General features: G+C 46.1%; 1 protein-coding gene across 1 annotated transcript in view; it reads right to left on the reverse strand.

The window, feature by feature from the left end:
* Nucleotides 1–11522: 11522 nt before the first annotated feature.
* The window catches only part of LOC136579852 (sprouty-related, EVH1 domain-containing protein 2-like), a 29741-nt gene continuing 18818 nt past the window's right edge, over nucleotides 11523–22445 (reverse strand). Inside the window, exons 2-6 of the mRNA XM_066579907.1 lie at nucleotides 20963–21134; nucleotides 14926–15094; nucleotides 13395–13474; nucleotides 12691–12852; nucleotides 11523–12200 (exon numbers count right to left, since the gene is read on the reverse strand). Coding sequence (XP_066436004.1) covers nucleotides 11523–12200; nucleotides 12691–12852; nucleotides 13395–13474; nucleotides 14926–15094; nucleotides 20963–21134 — 1261 coding nt within the window. The remainder of the gene's footprint in view (nucleotides 12201–12690; nucleotides 12853–13394; nucleotides 13475–14925; nucleotides 15095–20962; nucleotides 21135–22445) is intronic.

The raw sequence follows: 22445 nt of genomic DNA on the forward strand, positions 1-22445 counted from the left end.
CTGATTGACAATCGCGTTAAAGAAACGCAGCGACGTCACGTGAAATTAACACCAGTGGGCGGAGCCCTTAAATGGATAAAACACAACGAGGTTTGTAAAAGAGGCGAGTAACGCAAGGAACGCCTGAATCGCTGCTCTGCTTTGCTTGTCTCGACAAAAAATACAATAAAAAGCAATCCAAGAGTCACATGTACTTCAAATGGGCGCCAATAAACCCGCAGCTCTGACCGCAGAAAACACGAGCTCATACCGCAACCTGGCTGGAGAAATAGAAAGGTTCTGGCTCTCAGAAGGCGATGCAGTCAGTTTTTTCTTTAAAGACTTGTTTTTTGTTGCGAAGTAGTAATAATAACCATCTCTATAACCGCGCTGATCGACATAAGGACATTATCGCGCCATTGTTATTGAATGGTGAACGCCGTAAATACAAAACCGCAAAACAACAGCAGAATTTCTGGGGGGTTTTCATCTCACCCCTCCAAATGTAATAAAAGTGATACGACACCTTGGCTGTGCCCCAGGATGGTGGGCGCCATTACCATGTATAACTCATCCCACAAGTCAAGCCCTCATACGGCACGATGCGCAGATCTCGCACCAATATGAACGCCATTCTTTTGGATACGGTCGTATACATGAGGGATTTTTTCCCGCATCGCAGCTAAGGAAAGAATTGCGGCATGTCCTATCTTCAGGCATTCCCTCGGAACTCCTCACATCGGCTATTGTTATCAGCGGGGCCGGCACGGCATCACACGGAATGCGAGGTGCACGCGAATGTGCTGCGATGCAAGGTGTACCCATTGACAACAATGGGAAACACTCCGTGATCCTCCGCCGCGGCTGAAAGCGGCTCCCTGAAGTGATACGAGGGGTTCTAACAGAAAAACACCTCGCATCCACAGGGACGTCGCATGTTGGTGAGCGCGATATCGCACTCGCCCGTGTCAGATCAGCCTTATGGGTCTTTCAATGCAACTATGAAAATCACTTGGCACAAAATCGGCTGGTCACTAAGGGGTTAAGCACGTTTCAGCGCGGGCAGAGCGGACATCAGCGCAAAACGATCAAGAAGCAGTTTTTAGAATACCTTTATGTTCGCCTCTCAAAAAAAAGGAGTGACGCTGAATCTGCATGGGGATATCTGAACTAATGGGGCTCATCCACATGTGGGTCTGCGGCAGGTCTCCGAGGCTCAGTGCTGAGTCAGGCCACAGCTCCAAGTCAGATGTTGCCGCATGTACATGTCCCTATTGTGTCACTCCTTTAGGCCCAATGTCCACGGGCGGATTTGAATTGCGGAATCCACACTGGGCACCCGCACGGATGATCCGCAGTTCAAGCCGCCCATAGGGAAACATGGGCATCCGCACCTGAATTGAAGCACGCGGATTTCATTTGCGGATCTTTGGGTGCAGAAATCAAATCGCAGCATTTCAGTATGGTTCCCACACGGACGACTTACATTGAAGTTAATGGATCCTATCCAATTCGCGGCCCGTCCGCAGCTGACACTGCAGAAGGGCTGTGGATTTCGCGGGAAAGCAGGAGCTTTAGAAAAAAATTTGCTGTGCATGTGCGCCGGTGCGCCACTTTTGCGCACATCCGCAGTACAGAAAAAGGAAGACCCGGACAAGTAAGCAGGGTCCGCGGTCAGGGTTGGTTTCCGCTGCGGGCTCCCGCATGCAGAATACGACCCGCCGGTGGACATGAAGCCTTAGGCTCGGTCCACACGATAGCGCTGCAGATCAGTGGGAAGCCTGCCTCAAAACCTGCAGCATTTGGTGCTGATGTTGAAGCGGGTTTTATTGCGTTTTGTGCAGAATTCATTGAGAAGAGGTGAATTCCGTAGCGAAAACGGCCATAAAATTGACATGCTGCGGCAAGATGTTCAACATCTCATCCACTTTGCTGCTACGGTAAATGTAGGTCTGCATGGACATTCCGCCCTGCGTGAACCCAGCCTCATGCTATACAGTGATTTGGGCCCTGAGACGTGTTGCACAAAGATTGCAGTGTTGTCCTGTAATGCAAGTGACTGCGGTCGCATCATGGCTCATAAATCACCAGATATCCAAACCGGCTATATTTCATGTAAAGATCAGGTGGCAACCTGCAAGTCCCAATGTGACCACATTCACTGACGTCACTTGTGATGCAGGCAGGATGACGTGTCATGACCAAGTCACTACGTAGTAATAGCCTTATTGGGGGTCCCAGTGATCGGATATTACCAGCATATACAGTACATTATATAGAGCAGAGCCATATGATGTGCCAACTGGCTGCAAACAGTAACAGATCCGACCCACATATATCTATTCACTGCCATGCAGTCTATCATCTTCTCCGGGGATCTGAATATATTTAGGATTCTGAAGCTGAACACACCTTGAGGTCTGAGTCTGGGGGCCGGACTCATTTTGTCTTCTGATGAAGAGGGTCATGCTCTACTTCTTATTCCAAGCCATTAAGTTAGGGGCATCTTGAGGGCAAATAGACATCTTAGAGAGGTCCTCTGTTTGGGACCCTACTGTATGAGCCAGAACAGCTCACCCCACTCCAAGGGAAATGTTTGACCAAGGAATACTTCACCCGCTGTTGGCTGACAATGCCGAGAGCCAGACCTGCGCCAACTAAGTCATCACCGCAGCAGCTGCCTTATGATCTGAGGAGACAACCTTTTTGAATAAATGTGTGTAGCGCTGTGTAACCCCAGGACCGTATTTACTCCCAGGTACTGGAGCTCCGATGCCAAGGGCAGCTCCTTTCAGGGGGTGGCCCCTTTTTACTTTTGTTTTAACCCCATCCCTGACGACTTCGTAGCAAAACTACCGGTGGACAGGGGCGCTCATGACTTTACTGACAGCACACCATCCGATGCCGATGCCTTACAGTTCTAATCACTTCTTCTGTAACCAGGACTGCATGAATTGGCCCTAAGGAAATAGCCTATATAAGTTTGTGGGGTTCTTTTAAAGGGGTTCTCTGCGACTTTTACTACTGATCACCTTAGGATAGGTCATCAATAGATGATCGGCGGAGGTCAGCCATTCAGGATTCCCACCTATCAGCTGATTCCTGGGCCCGCTGTCAATATTGCAGTAACCAGGTTTGCTATTATATGTAGAGCTTCCATTGAAGTCAATGGGAACTATGCTGCAGAACCAAACCAGGCCACTGCAATACGGGCAGCGCTATCTGCTTCCAGCTACACACTGCACTACCCGGAGATCATCTGATCATGGGGATCCCAAGCGACAGACCCCCACCAATCAGAGGATAGGTCATCAATAGTAAAAGTCCCAGAGAACCCCTTCAAATAAATTATGGCTTGTCGTCATTGCGCAAATGTAGGCAACTTTGTTTATCGGCACTTTCACACACACGCCAGCAGAACCACATTGACATAAGAAAATGGAACAAAGTACACGGATTTGTCGTTCTTTAAAAAATAATCATATTTAATGATGAAATCATATTCTGAAACACTTAACTATCAGAAGGAATGAAGGGGATTCATCTGGGTGTTACAGTAAGAAACTGAGGGAAGAACCATAATCAAGATACCATCTGTAATATGCAAAATTAAATAGATTTGAACCTTGCAATCTATCCGGATCGTAAGGAAGAGCATCAGAACCAAATATCAAACACAATTAAAAAATAGGTCAATTTAAATGAAAGAAATCGCAAAGTTTATTAAAATTTAAATATAGTCAACATTTTTCTTTAAATATTGTATTCTTCTGTAAGGTGGAGCCGTCGCCTGCTCACCGCGGAAGAGGCTAGTTTATGGGCGGAGCTTATCAATGCATTACGGGTATCCCAGAGCAGGAGGCACCTCTGTGACGGCACCACAAAATAAGCGCCTTCCACAGGAGCAGCGACAGCCGCACTTTATGCTTCTAGGAGGCAAAAACAAAATAACAATAAGATCTATTTTACCTTCCATCTTTCTGTACAAAATAACAGTAGAAAAACACAATATATTCCTCAAGAGAAAAAAAAAGATATTAGCTCCAACCACAAAAAAATTATTTAATAGCAACCTTTGTTTGTTTGATACAAAATAGCAATAAAACATTCCAGCAATATACAGAACACTGCACAGCTAGTGCAAACTTTACAGGCTTGTGTGTATATGTGTGTGTGTGGCGTAGTTGGATATGATGCCGAGCTGCACCTCTGTCTGCAGTGACCATGTGGATTTGGATGAGGAGGTGACTGTTCTCTCAGGAGGCCTCAACATATCAAGGATTCACTCCTTCTCTGGTACCTACCAATTCAGCTTAAAGGGGTCCTCTAACTTTAACACCCTCCTGCAATATTTACAACATATGTTGCACTACTTTATTCCTTCGGCTTTGCCAAGAAGTACAGGATATCTATCTGTTAGCAGATGCTAAATGGCACCATGTCCTCTCTACAAACCTATGTGAGTCCTACAGAGCCCCATTTATTCCTGGGTAGAGCAATCAGAGAATTGGCCTTGTTGCCCAGAGCAACCACTCACAGTCCAAACAATTTAAAGGTGTTTTCCACTTTCAACAAATAAAATGTATTCATTCTGTGCTGAAAAGTTATAGAATTTTCCTATATACTTTCCATATTAATTCCTCTTAGATCTCTGCTTGCTGTCACTAAAGTTTGTCTAAAAATATGTCCTAGTCGTCTAATGGGTATACTGATGCACCACTGGTTACAAGACATATCTCTGATAACTGTAGTCCTCGTTGCACTTGTATGATCATAACAGGACTAGAACAGAGTCAGTATACTGTAACAGGCACCCAACAAGTAGCCAGACCAGAGGCGGATGCTTTCCCCTTCTTGGAAACATTTGCTTGCCTGGGAAAAGCAAAAAAGTCAATACATATTGCCGCCTCTCATAAGAATCCTATTTTCTGCTTTATATACAGGGCACCGCCAGTTTTTGATAAAGAATTCTAATATGACAACCAATACTTCCTGTTGTCACTTTAAAAAAATGGCCGCTGCAACAAAACAGTAAAAGTGCTAATACCTCTTTAAGTAAATAAACCGTAATCACTAAACTTTGGCAACTGCTCTAACTTCTGATTAGGTAATATATGGGCAATTTTATGTTTTAGGTGGAAAACTCCCTTTAAATTGTATTTTCTATGGCAACTACACAGTTGTACTGTGCTATCAAGAACTAAGCTCACAGTGCAGCAATATAGGAGGCACAATTCTTCTTAGCAGCCATTGGCTCCATAGCCTTGTCTCGAATCTAAACATGTTTAATTTGCTTTTAAAACATGGTATTTAGAGGGACACTTCAGAAAAAGCTGAATCATTGTATTATGCCTAGTGAGGGGTGTGAGGGTGTAAGGGACTCACAACAGTGTGTAATGTTGGGATAGAGATGTAATGAGAGAGATGCGCCAAACTTTGGTGCAACAATCTGAGCATGCTCACTGGACTTTGTGTGAGAGGAGGATGCACCAATGCAAAATGAGAACATTTTAACTGCATAGTGAGTTGAGAAGGTGCCGGACTGAAGAGCAAGATGCTACTTGCTGTGACAGGGAAGGAGGATTGCAACAGCGCGGAGAGTGGCACAACTGATTAGTGCCAACAAAGAGATGGAGAGAGGAGCACAGAGTAGCGCTCCCAACCCCAGACAACGTTGTGAGGGTTGCTTGGGTTGGTGGAAGCTGCAACTCCCACGGATCGAACTGTAAGTGAGGCCAACCTCTGAAAAGACTGTAGGTGTGCACATCAAGAAGGCAGGTAATAATTACCCAGCAGGTGTGCTACAATGGTTTCTCATTGCATTTGCTTGAGCTACAGGGAGTCATTTACCCCGGTGGGGAGTGTAGAAAATTCTTAATTTGAGACTGAGATACTTTGCAAAGGGAAACAGAAAACAACCTTAGAGCTGAAAAAGTGTCAACCCCCAAAGAGAGACTGTGCATTATGTTCCATAATCTGTATGTTCATGAGCCTGTATTGATGTTAGCAGAGAGCCGTTAATCTTGCAGTGCGTGGCACAGGAAACCTCTCTTTGGTCTCTCTTAGAGTCTCTGTGTCATTCACCACCCCATTTGGCTCTACATAGGCATAACACATTAGATCAGCTTTGTCTGAAGTCTTATTTTAAACAAGCACCATGAGTATCAATTACTTTGCCAGGGACATGTGAATACATAACCACCATTGGTAGCCAACTAATAGAACTTCAAAGTGGTGGCACCAAAACTTACATTTGGTGGTCTTGCAGACTTTTCCCTGACTTCTATTGGACTGCAAAAAAAAACTAATGCAACTCAGAAAAGGCGCATGGAGGGACACATCCCCCGCTGCACCAGGAAGGAGCTGCGTACTAACGACACATAGAAGCAATATATGTAGTAAAATGCAGAGGGTCTTATGCAAACCAATCCATGAAAATAGTCTAAAGGTGGAATCCTCCTCTAAGGCTCACGATTTTCATGGAACCGAGGGGAAGAAAAATAGATTGTCATTATAATGTGCATTGGGATAATGCCAACTGGCCATTGATGGGTACAAGTTTGGAAACGTTCTATCGGTAATGCTTATGTCCTAAAATGTGTAACAGGATAAAGTGGCTTCCAACAATGACACGTATGAAGTGAAGATGGAAGTTATTGTGCAGATTGCTATATCGTTTGGTTAAGTTTTGGAGGTGCTTACTGTGCATCAGGACTCATCATAGTATAGAAGGGGCTACAGATAGAAAAGGCTGGATTTTCCCCCATTGAAAATGGGCATCAGGCTGCACTTCTGTTCCTCTTTCATAGTAGACTGCACCGTATACAGCTAGTTGAATGCTACTGTCAAAGACAACAGAGCTGGGTATTCTATATAACATATAGTAACAATGTGATCCATCCCAAGCCGTCTGTAGATGGACTAGAGTAGAGGCCCAGGCTGCATGGCAATTTGTACCACCAAATGATATGGCAAGGGAATCAGGCAGCAAAAAAGTGGCAGCAGATGGCAATTTTCTGCCACAAGACACTATGGCACAGACGCATTTAAGCCAGTGGAAAATCACCTATCATGCAGGAATCGCACAAAGGCAGTTAAATATTTCCATTGACTCCAAGACAAAGTCATAGAGATGACATAAAAGAGTTGAATCAGATTAGAAACAACATCACTTTGTCCTTAGGTTGTGTCCGCTTTGGCAGCTCAGCAATTCCCCTTTTTCCTAATGTCATACAACCCCTTTAAGTTACTAGAGAACCTGGGCCTTATAAACTCTAGTCACAGACATGCAGGGTTAGTAATAGGGAAACTCTTTAATACAATGTAGTCCTCCAGCCTGGATCTTGGGGACCTCACTGTGTGTATGATTACACATACACCGCCATCAAATCATTCTAGAGACAAGCTGTGTACTCGCAGAACGATTGCATGGATGTGCATGAGCAAAGGTGCGGTCCCTGAGATCTCGGCCTGGGCCCTACTTCCATGACTAGAGTGCTTTACAAAATATCCGCAGCACCTGATCCTCAGGAGTAATATACTCACAGATGATCCCCTTCGTAGATTTCTGGTACAGAGTTTCCTCCATTTGGAATAATTCCACAATGTACCGTAATACATTTTCAATTGCAAAACTATCAAGAGATCAAGAGCAATCCAAAGGAAGCTCCAGGGAAATAATATGGCCAAGTGGCTACTCTACAGTGCCTTCATCAATAGTCCGCATCTCATAAGCATAACTGGTCGTCTATTGATGGGCCATGAAGGCTACTGCAGGGAATCCGATTTCCTTGCAGTTGCCATGTTCTCCTTTTGGATTGCTACTTCTTACATCAAACATAATTATGCAAGTTGAATATATTAGCGAAGTCTCTAATTTGGAATCCCCGTTACTATCAGAGAGGAGGGTCATGTAAGAAACCAATGCAAACAATTCTTTGCATGGGTTGCTAGTCATCTCCTCCCTCTCCTGAACCCGACTGATGGATTATTTTCAGTAGTGAGTGTACATACAGTATGATCGTCTTCTAGCAACCACCTTCCTGTGAGACCACATTTCCCTTAATGAGGCTGTCCTTCCATTGAGAGAGAAATAAGATTATCTTCTGCACTTGTCCAGTTAGACCGTACATGAAGGGCAGAAATACCTTCTTAGAAGCCAAGCAATTGTCTCTTGATTTACCGCCATATAGACTGCGCAAAAACGTAATCGCAGTCAGGAAGATACCAATTAGATGTGATCCTCAGTTGCAAATGGTCATTAATTATAATCAACAATTACTAAACTAATGGGGCCCCCAAATCTGGCTTCTCACTTTCACTAAAGACACCTACCTACGTTGTTTTCATGCCAGAAGGTCCCCTTGTTTTCAGAAAATATAATGGTTGTTGGAGCTGCCAGACTCCTGTAACGGGGGTTGGATTGGGCATTCATATTGCATCCACTCATAGACAAGTGGTGCCACAGATAGTAGTCAGTCAACCTCCGGCTCATTAGTGATATTGGCAAACATAGGTGATCAAGGTTGACAACCGCAAGCCAGCTACTGGTGAAATCTAGAAAGGACTTGCACCATTAAAGGGAATCTGCCACCATCATCTGGCTGCGGTCTCTGAGTGTAGCCTAAGATAGTGACAGGCAGGCTGGTGGCATATGTCTGCTGTCTGTATACGTGCAGTGGTTTGTAAGAAACTTACATTTTATTAGTAGCCGCACACACCTAGCGGACTACCTGAGCTCCAGTTAGCCCAGCACACCTATGGGGCTAGCTATGCACACCCCACTCTCTGGCCACTGATTGGCAGCTGTCTCCCTATTAGCGTTCATAGGGGTGGGCACAGCTAGTCCCCTGGGTGGGCAGGGCGGACTGGAGCTCATGAATGTAAACGACCCGTTCCCTATATGTGGCTGCTGCTAATAAAATGCAAGTTTTCCCTAAACTACTGCATGAAACAGATAGCAGATATATCACTGTCACTATATTATGCTGCCCTTAGAGAGGGCAGAAAAACAGATGGTGGCAGATTTCAAGTACAAGCAATGACAATGTTCATCCCCTATAGTAATGCATGTATGGAAAATGGAGCGGCTTCTTTTTATAATTACAGGTCCCGTGGCCGTGACTACACAATCCCCGATGAGCGTCCAGCAGCGGCATAACATAATACTCATATATGCAGAAGTTACAAAGGACTGGTAACTGTATGCCAGTCTTTAGTAGCAGTGTGCCAATGCACCAAATGTATTAAGAAGCAGTTTGTGCACCAGATAGGCACATCTATAGTAGCTGTGAACTGGTGCAAATATGTGCTAGAATTTATGCTAGTTTGGGCTACATATTAGAGTTTGCATTAAGGTTGCAATCCTGATTAATAAGTTTGTGATACTATTCCTTAGGTTTTTAGGAGAAAAAGGCTCAAATTGCTGTTTTTCTATAATTATATATTTCAAAAAATCTAATGAATTTAACAATGGATGGAGGATAGGCAAAATCTGCCGACTGATACGACTAATCCAAGCGGTCTCCTGAGGTATAACTAACCCCCAAGCCAGCATGTGGTCACTGCTCAATAGAACAAGGCCCCACTCAGGACAAATGCGTCTCACTTACATTGATTGTCTTTTTAAGTCAAAAAATCTCTAAAAAGAAACAAATAATTCTTGGTTGGGACGCCATTTTTGTATAAAATCCAGGCACTCCTATGTTATTAAATGATTCCTCTGACTCATAGTGACCATTACATGCCTAATCATCTGCAAGTCCATAAAGGATGAACCCACTCAGAATAAAACGATGTTCCATAATAAATACAATAACTGAAATCTACTGTATACCGGTGTCATCCAGAAAACAGCATGTTTGCCTGAAATGACCTGCTGACAGCGAGCGCACAGGGATGATTACATTATCTGCACTTCCTCGAGCAACATATGAGAACATCCAAACACGTCAACAGTTGGCTTCATAGTAATTGATGTTGCTAAGGACCATCATTTTTATTCCTGGCCTACCTGTTCATGAGATATCAACAGGCCATTTCAGGCACCACATTGAGAACTATGGAACACCGTAAACTCATGAAAATTCAAAACTTAAGAACTTCAGAAAACTTTTGGATGTATACCTAGAAATGAAGAAGTGGTTTCCATTTTGGGTCTAGCCTTTCCCAGTATTCTACCAGTGTAATTCAGCCACATAGAATGATATCCTTGCAATGACTTCTTCTAATAACTGGAGTAAAACCTTGACACGTCCGCTTTTTCTGGGTGAAGGTGTCTTTCTTACAAAAACAGCTGTACAAAAGTCACAGCTATTGGCTTTCCATGTATAAATTACTACTAGGTGCCCCTTTCTATAGCTGTTTTAGTAGAACATTCTCCTCCAGTATGGATATTCTATTTTGTCATTGGTGTAAACATGGATAGGGAAGGAAAATACACCAAAGAACAGGCTCAGGTATAAGAACACCATTGAGGGAGCACAGTTGATTCAGTCAAAATTACTCGGCCACTGTCCAACCAAACACGGCTTGACCCACTTCAAACAGCAATTTCCTTTACACTGAGATGGTCTAAATTTTCTGGATGGACCTCAGCATTTGAGATGTAGATACAGAGTGGCTAGCTAAATGCGAAGACGTGGTGCTTTCCCATAGCTAATATCTCTGCCATCTTCACTTTTCTGTCCATCCAAGCTTTGGTCCACAAGCCAACTTTGCTGATAGTAATTACAGAAAGGAGATGTCGCTCCACAGAAGACCAAAATACACTATCATGAGGATAATGCTATAAGTACAGCCATGTTAGCAGTGATAACTAATGATGGTTTTTTTCCATGATTGGCCTTATATCATCAATGTTTCAATAGTTTTACCGCTTGGCTGAATTTAGTTGCCATTTTCATTGGAAGGGAAATAAAATTCCATTTTATGGATAATTAGATGATCACATCATATGAAACTCATTGGAGTCTATGAAGGACACATCAAGGTAGTGGTCTTCAAGACCTTTGAAAATGAGTGTGATGTAAGACCCTTGTAGAGACTTCATGGCACAAGTCTTCAATTTGAATGAATCCAAGAGCAAAATGATTACCCTGTTACCCAAATGCCATTATACTCTATAGGTTCCAGATACAGGGGTGTGTTAACACTAGTAAACGCATGACCGATAGTTATATCCAGTCTGCCCCCGTAGCGAAAACTATAGGTGGTGTCAAATGATGAAACGCCCGATTGTACTTTGGATTTCGTACAACCGCGGCTCATTTTTTGGTCTTCTGTGGAATTTCCCTTCAAACCTGTAATACATATAAATGGTTTGTCAGAACCACCTGTTTTTAATCGAATTGCCTCCTGTCTCTTTTCGTTAGGTCGTTGCCTCTGCAGCCATATCCTGTCTGAAATACACATATCTATCGGGTCAGTTGTATGACGTGCCCGCTTACAAAGATTGGCGCAGATCTGCCATATAAATATGCTGGCTCTCAGGAGGTTGAAAACTGAACATTACACTTTCCTCCTAGCACCCTGTTATTTTCCTCTCACCGCACCGCTTTATGCTTCCCCCCACAACAGCCACAGTGTTCCCCGCACCAGTGGCACGCCCGTAATGGGAGGTAGCAGCACATGCAGGGGACCACAAGAGACAAGGCCACCAGGGCAGCCCAGCGTATACAGAAATGGGGATGCCCTGGGTCGCAAGAGCAGGGGTCCGAATATTCGCCCTCTGAGTCTGACATGCAGTGGTATAGTAAGCTCTCAGCACACCACATGCAGGAAAGTTGGTAGACACAACGCTCTATGGGGTCTGGAGCGTCCTGGCACTGGCCTCTGCCATTCTCTTCACTGCTAAATACGTCCCTGCAATAGACGCAACGTGCAGTGGCTGTGTCCTCCTCCCCCGAAATATGAGAGTGTTCTTTAGACTTAGGAGAAGGGGTGCCATGAATCCTGCAGGAAGGGGAGGCCCTAGGGTCCTTTAACTGACCCTCACTTTCTGATGTAGTTGAGCTTGCAGCTCCTGGAAAGTGCCTTTCCTTGGCTTTGCTCCCGGTGGCTTTTTGGAAGTGGACTCTCAAGTCAGACTTGGGCTGTTCAGGCTGCTGTAGAGCTGCACGCCGATAGTCTTCATATCCCTTTGATACCCAGAGATCTTTGCATGGGTTGATGCTCTCAAGTTCTTCTTCGTCATGGAAGGACAGACGCTTTAAAGGCTGTGACTGAGAGGAGATGTGAATACATGTTAGTCAATCAAGACACTTCTCATCTCTAGCAATGGAGTTCATCAGGGAGCAAAAGGCAACAAACGTGATCGAGGCCTCAAAAAGCTATGGAAGCTATGGAGACTGACAGCTATGGCCAAAGCAGCAGCTGTCTCCTTGCCTGCATATGCTCTGGTAATGCCCAGGTCATTTGTTCCCATAGGTCCCCATTTACCCTGCGTATGCCAAAAGAGTATCCTTCTAGTTTATATTTGGGGGTATGCATAGGCATCCTTCTTTTTCAGCGGCACTGAAAAGCATAGTCAATTATGCCGCAATAAAATGTATATAGTATGGGATACATTTCTTTTACATGGTAACCTATGGGTGACATAGGAAAGGGAATTGTATACTGGGCTTTACGTTTGATGCATATGCTGTACATAAAATTCACTGGTGATGTAAGCATAGCCTTACATGTTTACCGTCAATGGACAGCTGTATATACCTGTGTGGTTGGACTGACTGATGGAACAGTGGAAAACCCAAATTCTTCAGAAACAGGAGATCTCACGTAGCAGCTAGAGGATGACTCACTGGTGACGATGGTGATGTGTTTTGGTAACATTTCCTTTCGGCTGTTAGAAGATGATTCACTATCTGTATGAAGCTAAGAATATGAAAAAGGAAAATAAATAAACCAATAAGCAATATACAGATTAAACTCTAGTAAATCCAGGCTGGACACCAATGGGATTATCAGCTTTGGGAATACCTTTTGTTAGAAGAACCCCCTGATGATAAGTAAACCCCCAACATTATGAAGTAAACTTTGGGGAACCTGCCAAGTGTTCAATTTTCTTGCAGCGCCACCACAGGAGAAATGTAGAATGACACAGTACCCATTTAAATCAATGAGCCGACTGTATAATGCACGCACATGCCAGGTCCTCTAGAGGTAGAGATATTCTTTGTAGTCACTGTCCATTCTGACTATATATGAGCTTCCCGAATGAAGTAACCCCTCTAATAACTGTCACAGAGTATCTGAGAATAGTTTCTGCACCATCAATGATTGGGACACAATGAGATCAGGTTTATATAGGTTCAATAATGGACATTAAAATCTTAGCTGCACATTAGAAATGCTTCGGTCCGGCAGACATAGTAAAGAAAACATTGGTATACGAGGAGCTTTCGTTGTAGACTTACTGGCATGACATCCTCCAAAGCATGAGCTTCTTCTCGAGAGGAAGAGGATGATGATGAGGATGTTGAATGTGACAAAGACCCTATAAGGAGGAAGGGAATGTTAAACTATAGACTACAATTATAACAAATGCAATAATTCAGATACTGGAACTAGTAGATAAGCTGGACAGATATGTGGACCAATAACGTCATGTGAGAACAACCTTAAAGGGTTAACAAAGGGAATGTTTTGGCAAAACTGTTCAATGTAGTGGAATAACATAAAAGAAGGCAAACTCAACCGATCTTCTGTCTCTCCCGTCACAACATTGCCTAATTCCCCGCTGCTCTCTACTTCCAGCTGCAGCAGTGATGATATGCCGACAACGGGACATGTGACTGCTGAACTGATCCAGTGATTGGCTGCAGTAGTCAGGTGTCCCCGCTGTCCCCGCAGGAACGGAAGGGATCAGAGCAGCATGGGATCAAGTGATCTCTTTTATATTGTTCTACCATAGAGAGTAGTTTTGCAGTTTTTTTCCTCATAGTTAGCTTCTTTAAAGTGACTGTAGGCATAAGAGTAACTACACCATCCTACCAAAAGTCATTGGAAGAATCAAAAGCAGCTTTTCTTTCCATATGTTAATACTTAGTGTGGCCTCCTTTGACTCTCCATGATATACTTTCTACTATCATTTGGTACGCTTCAGCTGGTATTTCCCTGCATTCATCCTGCAAACATCTTGTGAGTTCTCTCAAACAAGATGGACGCTGTTCATATTTCCTGATCCAATGTTCCAGTTCGTCCCAAAGATGTTCAGTAGGTTCAGGTTGGGACTCTGTGCAGCCGGTCCAATCGTGAAACATCCATATCCTCAAACCAACATAAACCAGTGTTGGATCTGTGACGAGGCGCATTGTCTGGTTGGAAGTATGGCCGACCATTCCCAGAGTATTACCACATTGTCAGCAGCACATTACTGTCTACAATGTCAGGGTCACCTCCGTGGTCATGGTTCTTGTCACTACAACCAACGGACAGAGACCATGCCACGTAACACATCCCCAGACCATAACAGACCCTCCGCTGTTCCTCCCTGTTGGCACAACACACTCAGGCGAGAGGTATTCCCCAGGCTCCTCCCCACCAGGTACATCCATGTGATGTGAATATGGAGTAGTGTCATTCACCACTCCATAGAATGTTATTCCGTTGCACTAGAGTCTAATGACAACACTCCTTGCACCATTGTATTCGGGAGGGATGACTTGTGTAACTTATCCAGGTTAGAGGAACATGCATGTTATTTCAATGTATTGGGTGCCACACGTCTCCAACATGGCTTATCTCTGTGGGAATAGAGCCGCTGGCCAAGCATCTGCTGGCTCTTGTAGACATCCATCCAATCAATCAATCTATCCATCCATCTATCTAATTGTAGATCATAGTCAGAACAAGGCGAACATGCTGAGCCAACATACACCCCCTTCCTGTTATGCTCCTGATCTATATAGCATCTTATGCCACAGAACAATAGGCGTTATCACAAACCTTCTACCAGCTCCTCCATAGCAGCCTGCACACTCCTTTCAAATGTGACTGCATCCGCTGGGCTTTGGAAAGTCAGGCCAAACTTGTTCTCTTCTACTTTCCAGTGATGGAAGATGGGATTGGCTTTATTGTAGACTAGACCCTTTTTCAAGACGCACTCTAGGATGGTCTGTGGAACAAATGTGAAACAGTCACACATATGAAGATCGGCATTTCTATTTGTGCTACAAAGTATCTAATTCTATCAACCAAAGATAATCACAGTATGAAAAATATGCAATACGAAATACACCCATGTTCTCAAGATGGCTACTCACGGGCAAATGTGAATGAGCAGGTGACATATATTTAACAGTTAGTAGAGTCAGGAATAGACTCTGGATAACCCCCCCCCCCCTCCTTCGCCCCCTTCCTTGTTGCCCTTGTCTTCATGTCTGTTTAGAACTTAATTTTCCCTCTTGTTAATGTTATTTATAAGAAGCAACACGCATAGGAAACTGTTTAGTTTAAGGAGTTTTATTGGTTGATTTCATACAAGAAACCTAAAATGTAAAAATTTTCTCGTCACACGTACGAGCCGTAAAGTATCATTAAGTTTTCCTTATGTGTTATAATGTACAAGTATGGTTAATGAAAAAGCAATAAAAACACTTTGAAAGAAAAAACAACTGCAATAATGTCCTATGGAGCTAATGCAGTACTCTGCACGGCCACGTATGCCAAATCTCTGCACATTGCAGTACTCTGCACGCCACGTATGCCAAATCTCTGCACATTGCAGTACTCTGCACGCCACGTATGCCTTGTATCACAGCATGCGCTATTTTGTCCCATTTTGCCCCTATATATTTGCATTCATGGGTGTTATACAGATCTGTATTTACCCAGTAGAAAAACCCAGTGCTAACAAATACAGATTAACTACCGATGGAATACTTCTGGCATACGGCTGCATCTCTGTATTACAGACGTGTGACAATATGTTGGATTGACGCATACATGTTTTATGCAGCTTTTGATGATCTTTTTTATATCCAACCCAGTATTTGGTCCGAAAGGAGAGAAACGTAAAAAGGAAGACCTTGGGATCCCCTCCTGCGTCCAAACCTGCTGAGTAATTCAAGGTCTGGAAGACTCATCAGGCTATAAAAAAGTCTGACTGTTCTTTCTTGTTGCAAACATCAGGGTCCCATTGTGCTCTGTTTTATCTTAAAGGTCTTATCCGGGTTTGTAAAATAGATGATTCTTAGGATAGCCCATCAGTATCTGATCTGTGGAGGTCCGGCTCTGGGGCAGCCGCTACGCTTGTACATGAGCTGCGCCCTCCTCAGTGTTCACATCTGTCCGGCAAACTGCGGTTACTCAGAATGTATACTTCTGAAGTCTATGGGACAAATCCGCAGTACGGAGAATGACCGCTATGGAAAGTACGCCATTCTGAGTAACTGCAATCGGCTATAAAGATGGAAACATTGACGACAGATGTAGCCCCCTCAAACAGCTGATTGGCAGACGTCAGCAGAGTCGGATCACATCGATCAGATATTGATATATATTATAGGCCATGCATTTAAAAACCACAGATAACCGCTTTAACCTTGTCAAGATCAGATGTGCATTGGGACAGCAACCCCCGCTGTTAACCCCTTCTCTGCTGTGATCAATGTAGATCACGGCATGTAAAGGATTCACAGAGGGAGTGCGCTCCCTCTATGACATCATCAGACCGTTGTAATCGCGGGGGCAGTGGCGGGTTGCCATAGGCGTCCTGCATTGCCAGTTCCTATAATCGCTAATACAAGCGATAAGACATTGTAGGACAGAAGTCCTGCAATGCTTTATCATAGCGATCAAAGCTGCTATTGTACAAGTCCCCTACAGGGATATAATAAGTGCTTTTTTCCATATTAGCATTAATTATTTTTTTAAATTAAAATCCCATATATTTGGCATCGTAATGTCCATAACGATGCGTACAATTAATTGAACAGGCTTTTTATTCTGCAAGGCAAAAGGCGTAAAAAAAACCCCTTAAAAACTGAGGCAAAATGCAATTTTTTTTCATTTTGCCTCCCCAAAAACGCAATAAAAGTGATCAAAAACACCGTATGTACCACAAAATGGTACCGATAAAACTACAGCTCGTCTTGCAAAAAATAAGCCCTCACAGAGCTCCGTCCATGAAAAAATAAAAAAGTTATAGGACTTTGAATGCAGCCATTTAGAAAAAAATAATAATTTCCAAAGAAAAGGGTTTTTATTGCAGAAAAGTGGAAAAACCTAACAAAAATATAAGGATTGTGGTATCGTAACCGTACCGACCCGCAGAAAAAATGTGTTGTGTCGTTTATGCTGCATGATTAACGCTGTGAAAAAAAAGACAAAAAAACTCTGGCAGAATTGATGCGTTCTCTCCCTGCGATCATAAAAAAGATTAATAAAAGTTTTACAATACGGTCAGCGGACCCAAAAATCAATAAAATCTACAGCTCGCCATGCGAAATTCAAGCCCTCATGCGGCCGCAGCGACGGAAAAATAAAAAAGTTATGGCTTTTGAAAAATGGAGATAAAAATCTGCCAAAAATCGTTGGTTTCTTAGACCCAAAATAAGCCCAGTCCTCAGGGCTCAGTCACACGGGCGCTCTGACGCTTGTCTTCTGCATCCTCCGCTGGCAGCGCTGGGCGCTCTGACGCTTGTCTTCTGCATCCTGGCAGCGCTGGGGGCTCTGACGCTTGTCTTCTGCATCCTCCACTGGCAGCGCTGGGCGCTCTGACGCTTGTCTTCTGCATCCTCCGCTGGCAGCACTGGGCGCTCTGACACTTGTCTTCTGCATCCTCCGCTGGCAGCGCTGGGCGCTCTGACGCTTGTCTTCTGCATCCTCCTCTGGCAGCGCTGGGCGCTCTGACGCTTGTCTTCTGCATCCTCCGCTGGCAGCGCTGGGCGCTCTGACGCTTGTCTTCTGCATCCTCCGCTGGCAGCGCTGGGCGCTCTGACGCTTGTCTTCTGCATCCTGGCAGCGCTGGGCGCTCTGACGCTTGTCTTCTGCATCCTCCGCTGGCAGCGCTGGGCGCTCTGACGCTGGTCTTCTGCATCCTCCGCTGGCAGCGCTGGGCGCTCTGACGCTTGTCTTCTGCATCCTCCGCTGGCTGCGCTGGGCGCTCTGACGCTTGTCTTCTGCATCCTCCGCTGGCAGCGCTGGGCGCTCTGACGCTTGTCTTCTGCATCCTGGCAGCGCTGGGCGCTCTTATGCTTGTCTTCTGCATCCTCCGCTGGCAGCGCTGGGCACTCTGACGCTTGTCTTCTGCATCCTGGCAGCGCTGGGCGCTCTTATGCTTGTCTTCTGCATCCTCCGCTGGCAGCGCTGGGCGCTCTGACGCTTGTCTTCTGCATCCTCCGCTGGCAGCGCTGGGCGCTCTGACGCTTGTCTTCTGCATCCTCCGCTGGCAGCGCTGGGCGCTCTGACGCTTGTCTTCTGCATCCTCCGCTGGCAGCGCTGGGCGCTCTGACGCTTGTCTTCTGCATCCTCCGCTGGCAGCGCTGGGCGCTCTGACGCTTGTCTTCTGCATCCTCCGCTGGCAGCGCTGGGCGCTCTTACGCTTGTCTTCTGCATCCTCCGCTGGCAGCGCTGGGCGCTCTTACGCTTGTCTTCTGCATCCTCCGCTGGCAGCGCTGCGCGCTCTGACGCTTGTCTTCTGCATCCTCCGCTGGCAGCGCTGCGCGCTCTGACGCTTGTCTTCTGCATCCTCCGCTGGCAGCGCTGGGCGCTCTTACGCTTGTCTTCTGCATCCTCCGCTGGCAGCGCTGGGCGCTCTGACGCTTGTCTTCTGCATCCTGGCAGTGCTGGGCACTCTGACGCTTGTCTTCTGCATCCTCCGCTGGCAGCGCTGGGCGCTCTGACGCTTGTCTTCTGCATCCTCCGCTGGCAGCGCTGGGCGCTCTGACACTTGTCTTCTGCATCCTCCGCTGGCAGCGCTGGGCGCTCTGACACTTGTCTTCTGCATCCTCTGCTGGCAGCGCTGGGCGCTCTGACGCTGGTCTTCTGCATCCTCCGCTGGCAGCGCTGGGCGCTCTGACGCTTGTCTTCTGCATCCTCCGCTGGCAGCGCTGGGCGCTCTGACACTTGTCTTCTGCATCCTCCGCTGGCAGCGCTGGGCGCTCTGACACTTGTCTTCTGCATCCTCCTCTGGCAGCGCTGGGCGCTCTGACGCTTGTCTTCTGCATCCTCCGCTGGCAGCGCTGGGCGCTCTGACACTTGTCTTCTGCATCCTCCGCTGGCAGCGCTGGGCGCTCTGACACTTGTCTTCTGCATCCTCTGCTGGCAGCGCTGGGCGCTCTGACGCTGGTCTTCTGCATCCTCCGCTGGCAGCGCTGGGCGCTCTGACGCTTGTCTTCTGCATCCTCCGCTGGCAGCGCTGGGCGCTCTGACACTTGTCTTCTGCATCCTCCGCTGGCAGCGCTGGGCGCTCTGACACTTGTCTTCTGCATCCTCTGCTGGCAGCGCTGGGCGCTCTGACGCTGGTCTTCTGCATCCTCCGCTGGCAGCGCTGGGCGCTCTGACGCTTGTCTTCTGCATCCTCCGCTGGCAGCGCTGGGCGCTCTGACACTTGTCTTCTGCATCCTCCGCTGGCAGCGCTGGGCGCTCTGACACTTGTCTTCTGCATCCTCCTCTGGCAGCGCTGGGCGCTCTGACGCTTGTCTTCTGCATCCTCCTCTGGCAGCGCTGGGCGCTCTGACGCTTGTCTTCTGCATCCTGGCAGCGCTGGGTGATCACTCATCTTGTTCTGTAAATGACGCTTGAGCGACATCTTTTGAGCGATAATCGTTGTGTCTAAATGGGCCTTAAGGTAGAGACAAAAGCGCTCGGTATAAAAGTGCGCACAGCCTCTCTCTGCGCTTTAGGCCTACCAGAAGGGCAAACAGTGATCACGTTTCGCCATTTCTACACCCCATGCACTTGTTTAGAAAATCCATTTTAAATCCCCTATTAGGGCTGTCTGAATGAAGAGAGAGGGGCTCCTTGTTTGGAACCTCCATCAATTACCCAGAGCAAAGAGCAACTCCAACGATTCTCTCTTTGGAAAGCCGGCATGTTTGTGCATTACAGGGACAGCTTATTGATTTCAATGGGCGCCAAGTAATGCTGCATTTCACCTGTGGGGGCGCTGCAGGGGAACTGCCACGTGTTGCCGAGCATACCCACAGTTTGCAGCTGATTGCTAGGAGGTCCCAGCAGTCAGAAACATTGGATTGGCTAATTTTTGGGGAACTAGAAAAAGGGATTGTGAAACAGAGACAACTCCTTAAGGGGGTTGTCTGGGACTTTTTGGGATTTTTTTCTGTTGATGACCTGCGCTCGGGACAGGTCATCAATAAATGGTAAGAAAGGGTCTGCTGCTCAGAATCCCCAACAATCAGCTGATTCCCAGTGCCCCTGTCAGCATGGAATATTGAATTCTATGAGAGCAGTATGTGCAATACCAACCTGGACCGCTATGGTGGGGCAGGGAATCAGCTGATGGGTGGGGAACCCCCCACGACTGAGGACAAGGCATCAATATAAAAACCCTGGACTACCCCATTAGAAGGAGCTAAATGAGCTAATCCTCGTGTTCTTTAAGGGCATGTATAAGATGTCTGTAGATTGCAGTGAAGGTCAGCTGTCATCATGAGGAACCTTGAGATGAATCAGCGGTGTTCCTAAAGCTTAGCAATTGTAATGCAAAATGTAGGTCAACCCCTGAAGATGTCTGACTGCTGCGTGTGACAGAATACGGCTGACTGCTGCGAGTGACAGAATACGGCTGACTGCTGCGAGTGACAGAATACGGCTGACTGCTGCGAGTGACAGAATACGGCTGACTGCTGCGAGTGACAGAATACGGCTGACTGCTGCGAGTGACAGAATATGGCTGACTGCTGCGAGTGACAGAATACGGCTGACTGCTGCGAGTGATGACGTCGGAGCATCTTCAATGTCCTCCTCCTTATGAGATGCAGAATAAAGAACAAATAATATGCCGGGCAGGGATACGTACCGTCTGATCTCTCAGCCTTTCCCCACGGATCAGGTAGTCTCGTTGGTGAGAGGCGTCTGGTCTTCGCACTTTGCAAATCATTACGTGACTGAGACCCCCTCCTCCCATGGGCACCCAGCCCCCACTAGAGTCGTCTCTGGACATCACCACCGCACGGACTCTCACGATGTAACTGCAAACAGCAGAGAAGAAAACAAAAGTTTAAAAAACACTCTGACCAGACATTGAAAGTAAGAAGCCTTGGGGGATCACTCCATATTACCAAGTGGATGGCCAAGTCCAACATACATATAGCCACAGTGTAATCACTCCATACAAGGATCAGGACCCATTGTCGGCTGTAGAGGAAATCTGAAGATAGCTACAAAGGAGACCCTCTGGATATTACTGTGCCCACGGGGCTGAACGCCTGCTCTGATTTGGTCACTAACATGTCAAAAATATGCAATTCCCCTGAACTTCAACTTTGACGTTCAACTTCAGGGCCAGCCTGTGAATGAGCGTTAGTATAAGTCACCAGTCACCCAGCACCACACCAATCAGCTGATGTAAAAGGCCAGGAGGAGCACAGCACTGTCCACTGTGCAGTGGCCCGGAATGGTACCGCTGCTCTCTCCCCAAGTCAATGTGAGAGAGCTGCAGTACCATTACAGGCCACTGCACAATGGATGGAGTTGTGCTTCTTCCAGCACAACAGGGCTCCAGCAAACAGCTGATCAGCGGGGGGTGCAGGGTGTTGGACCCCCACCAATCTGCTATGGAAGACTTATCCTAAGGACCGGTAATCAATGATATAATGTGGGATACCCCTTAAACTTCATAAGTGATTCCTAATATATTTGTATAGGGTTCGAAGCAGTTTTTCTAATACAAAGCTCAAAATATCCCAATTTGCTTCACACACCATAGAGATAAATGCTAAAATTCTGCTTGTGTAAGATGCAGGTGAACGGACCATAAACAGACGTGAAGTCTTACTTTACTGACAACTGACAACATCCATTCCACTGGAAACAGTCTCTATATTATCAGTTTTGGCACCAAAGGGATAACTGGGAGTGATTCAAGCAGTCTCTGATGATATAGAAGTCTCCTGCAGGTCACTAGGATTCTACTCGGGGTAATAGTCTGAAATCTTTAACTCAAGTCCACAGCTTTTATGGGAATTGACTGCTTTTCTTCTCTCCGCAATCAGCTTACACCAGGTGCCCTTATCTTTTAATATGGCCTTGCTATGTTATTCCTCTGGGAGATTATTTGCATGGCAGAATCCGGAGCAGGCGTCCGCCTCTGGATTCCGCAGCAAATGCTGCCCATAGCAAGCTAGGACAAAACACGATTTTCTCTACATGAGTGGAAATCGACTACGATGCTGCGATTCTGTGTGGCTTCTGTGCTGATGGCTTACATTGACATCATTTGAAGCTGTCCGCCCTACGACCCTTCCGCAATCATCATTGCAGAAAGGTCGCGGGATCCGCGT

This window comes from Eleutherodactylus coqui, chromosome 10 (assembly GCF_035609145.1).
Source record: "Eleutherodactylus coqui strain aEleCoq1 chromosome 10, aEleCoq1.hap1, whole genome shotgun sequence".
NCBI lineage: Eukaryota > Metazoa > Chordata > Amphibia > Anura > Eleutherodactylidae > Eleutherodactylus > Eleutherodactylus coqui.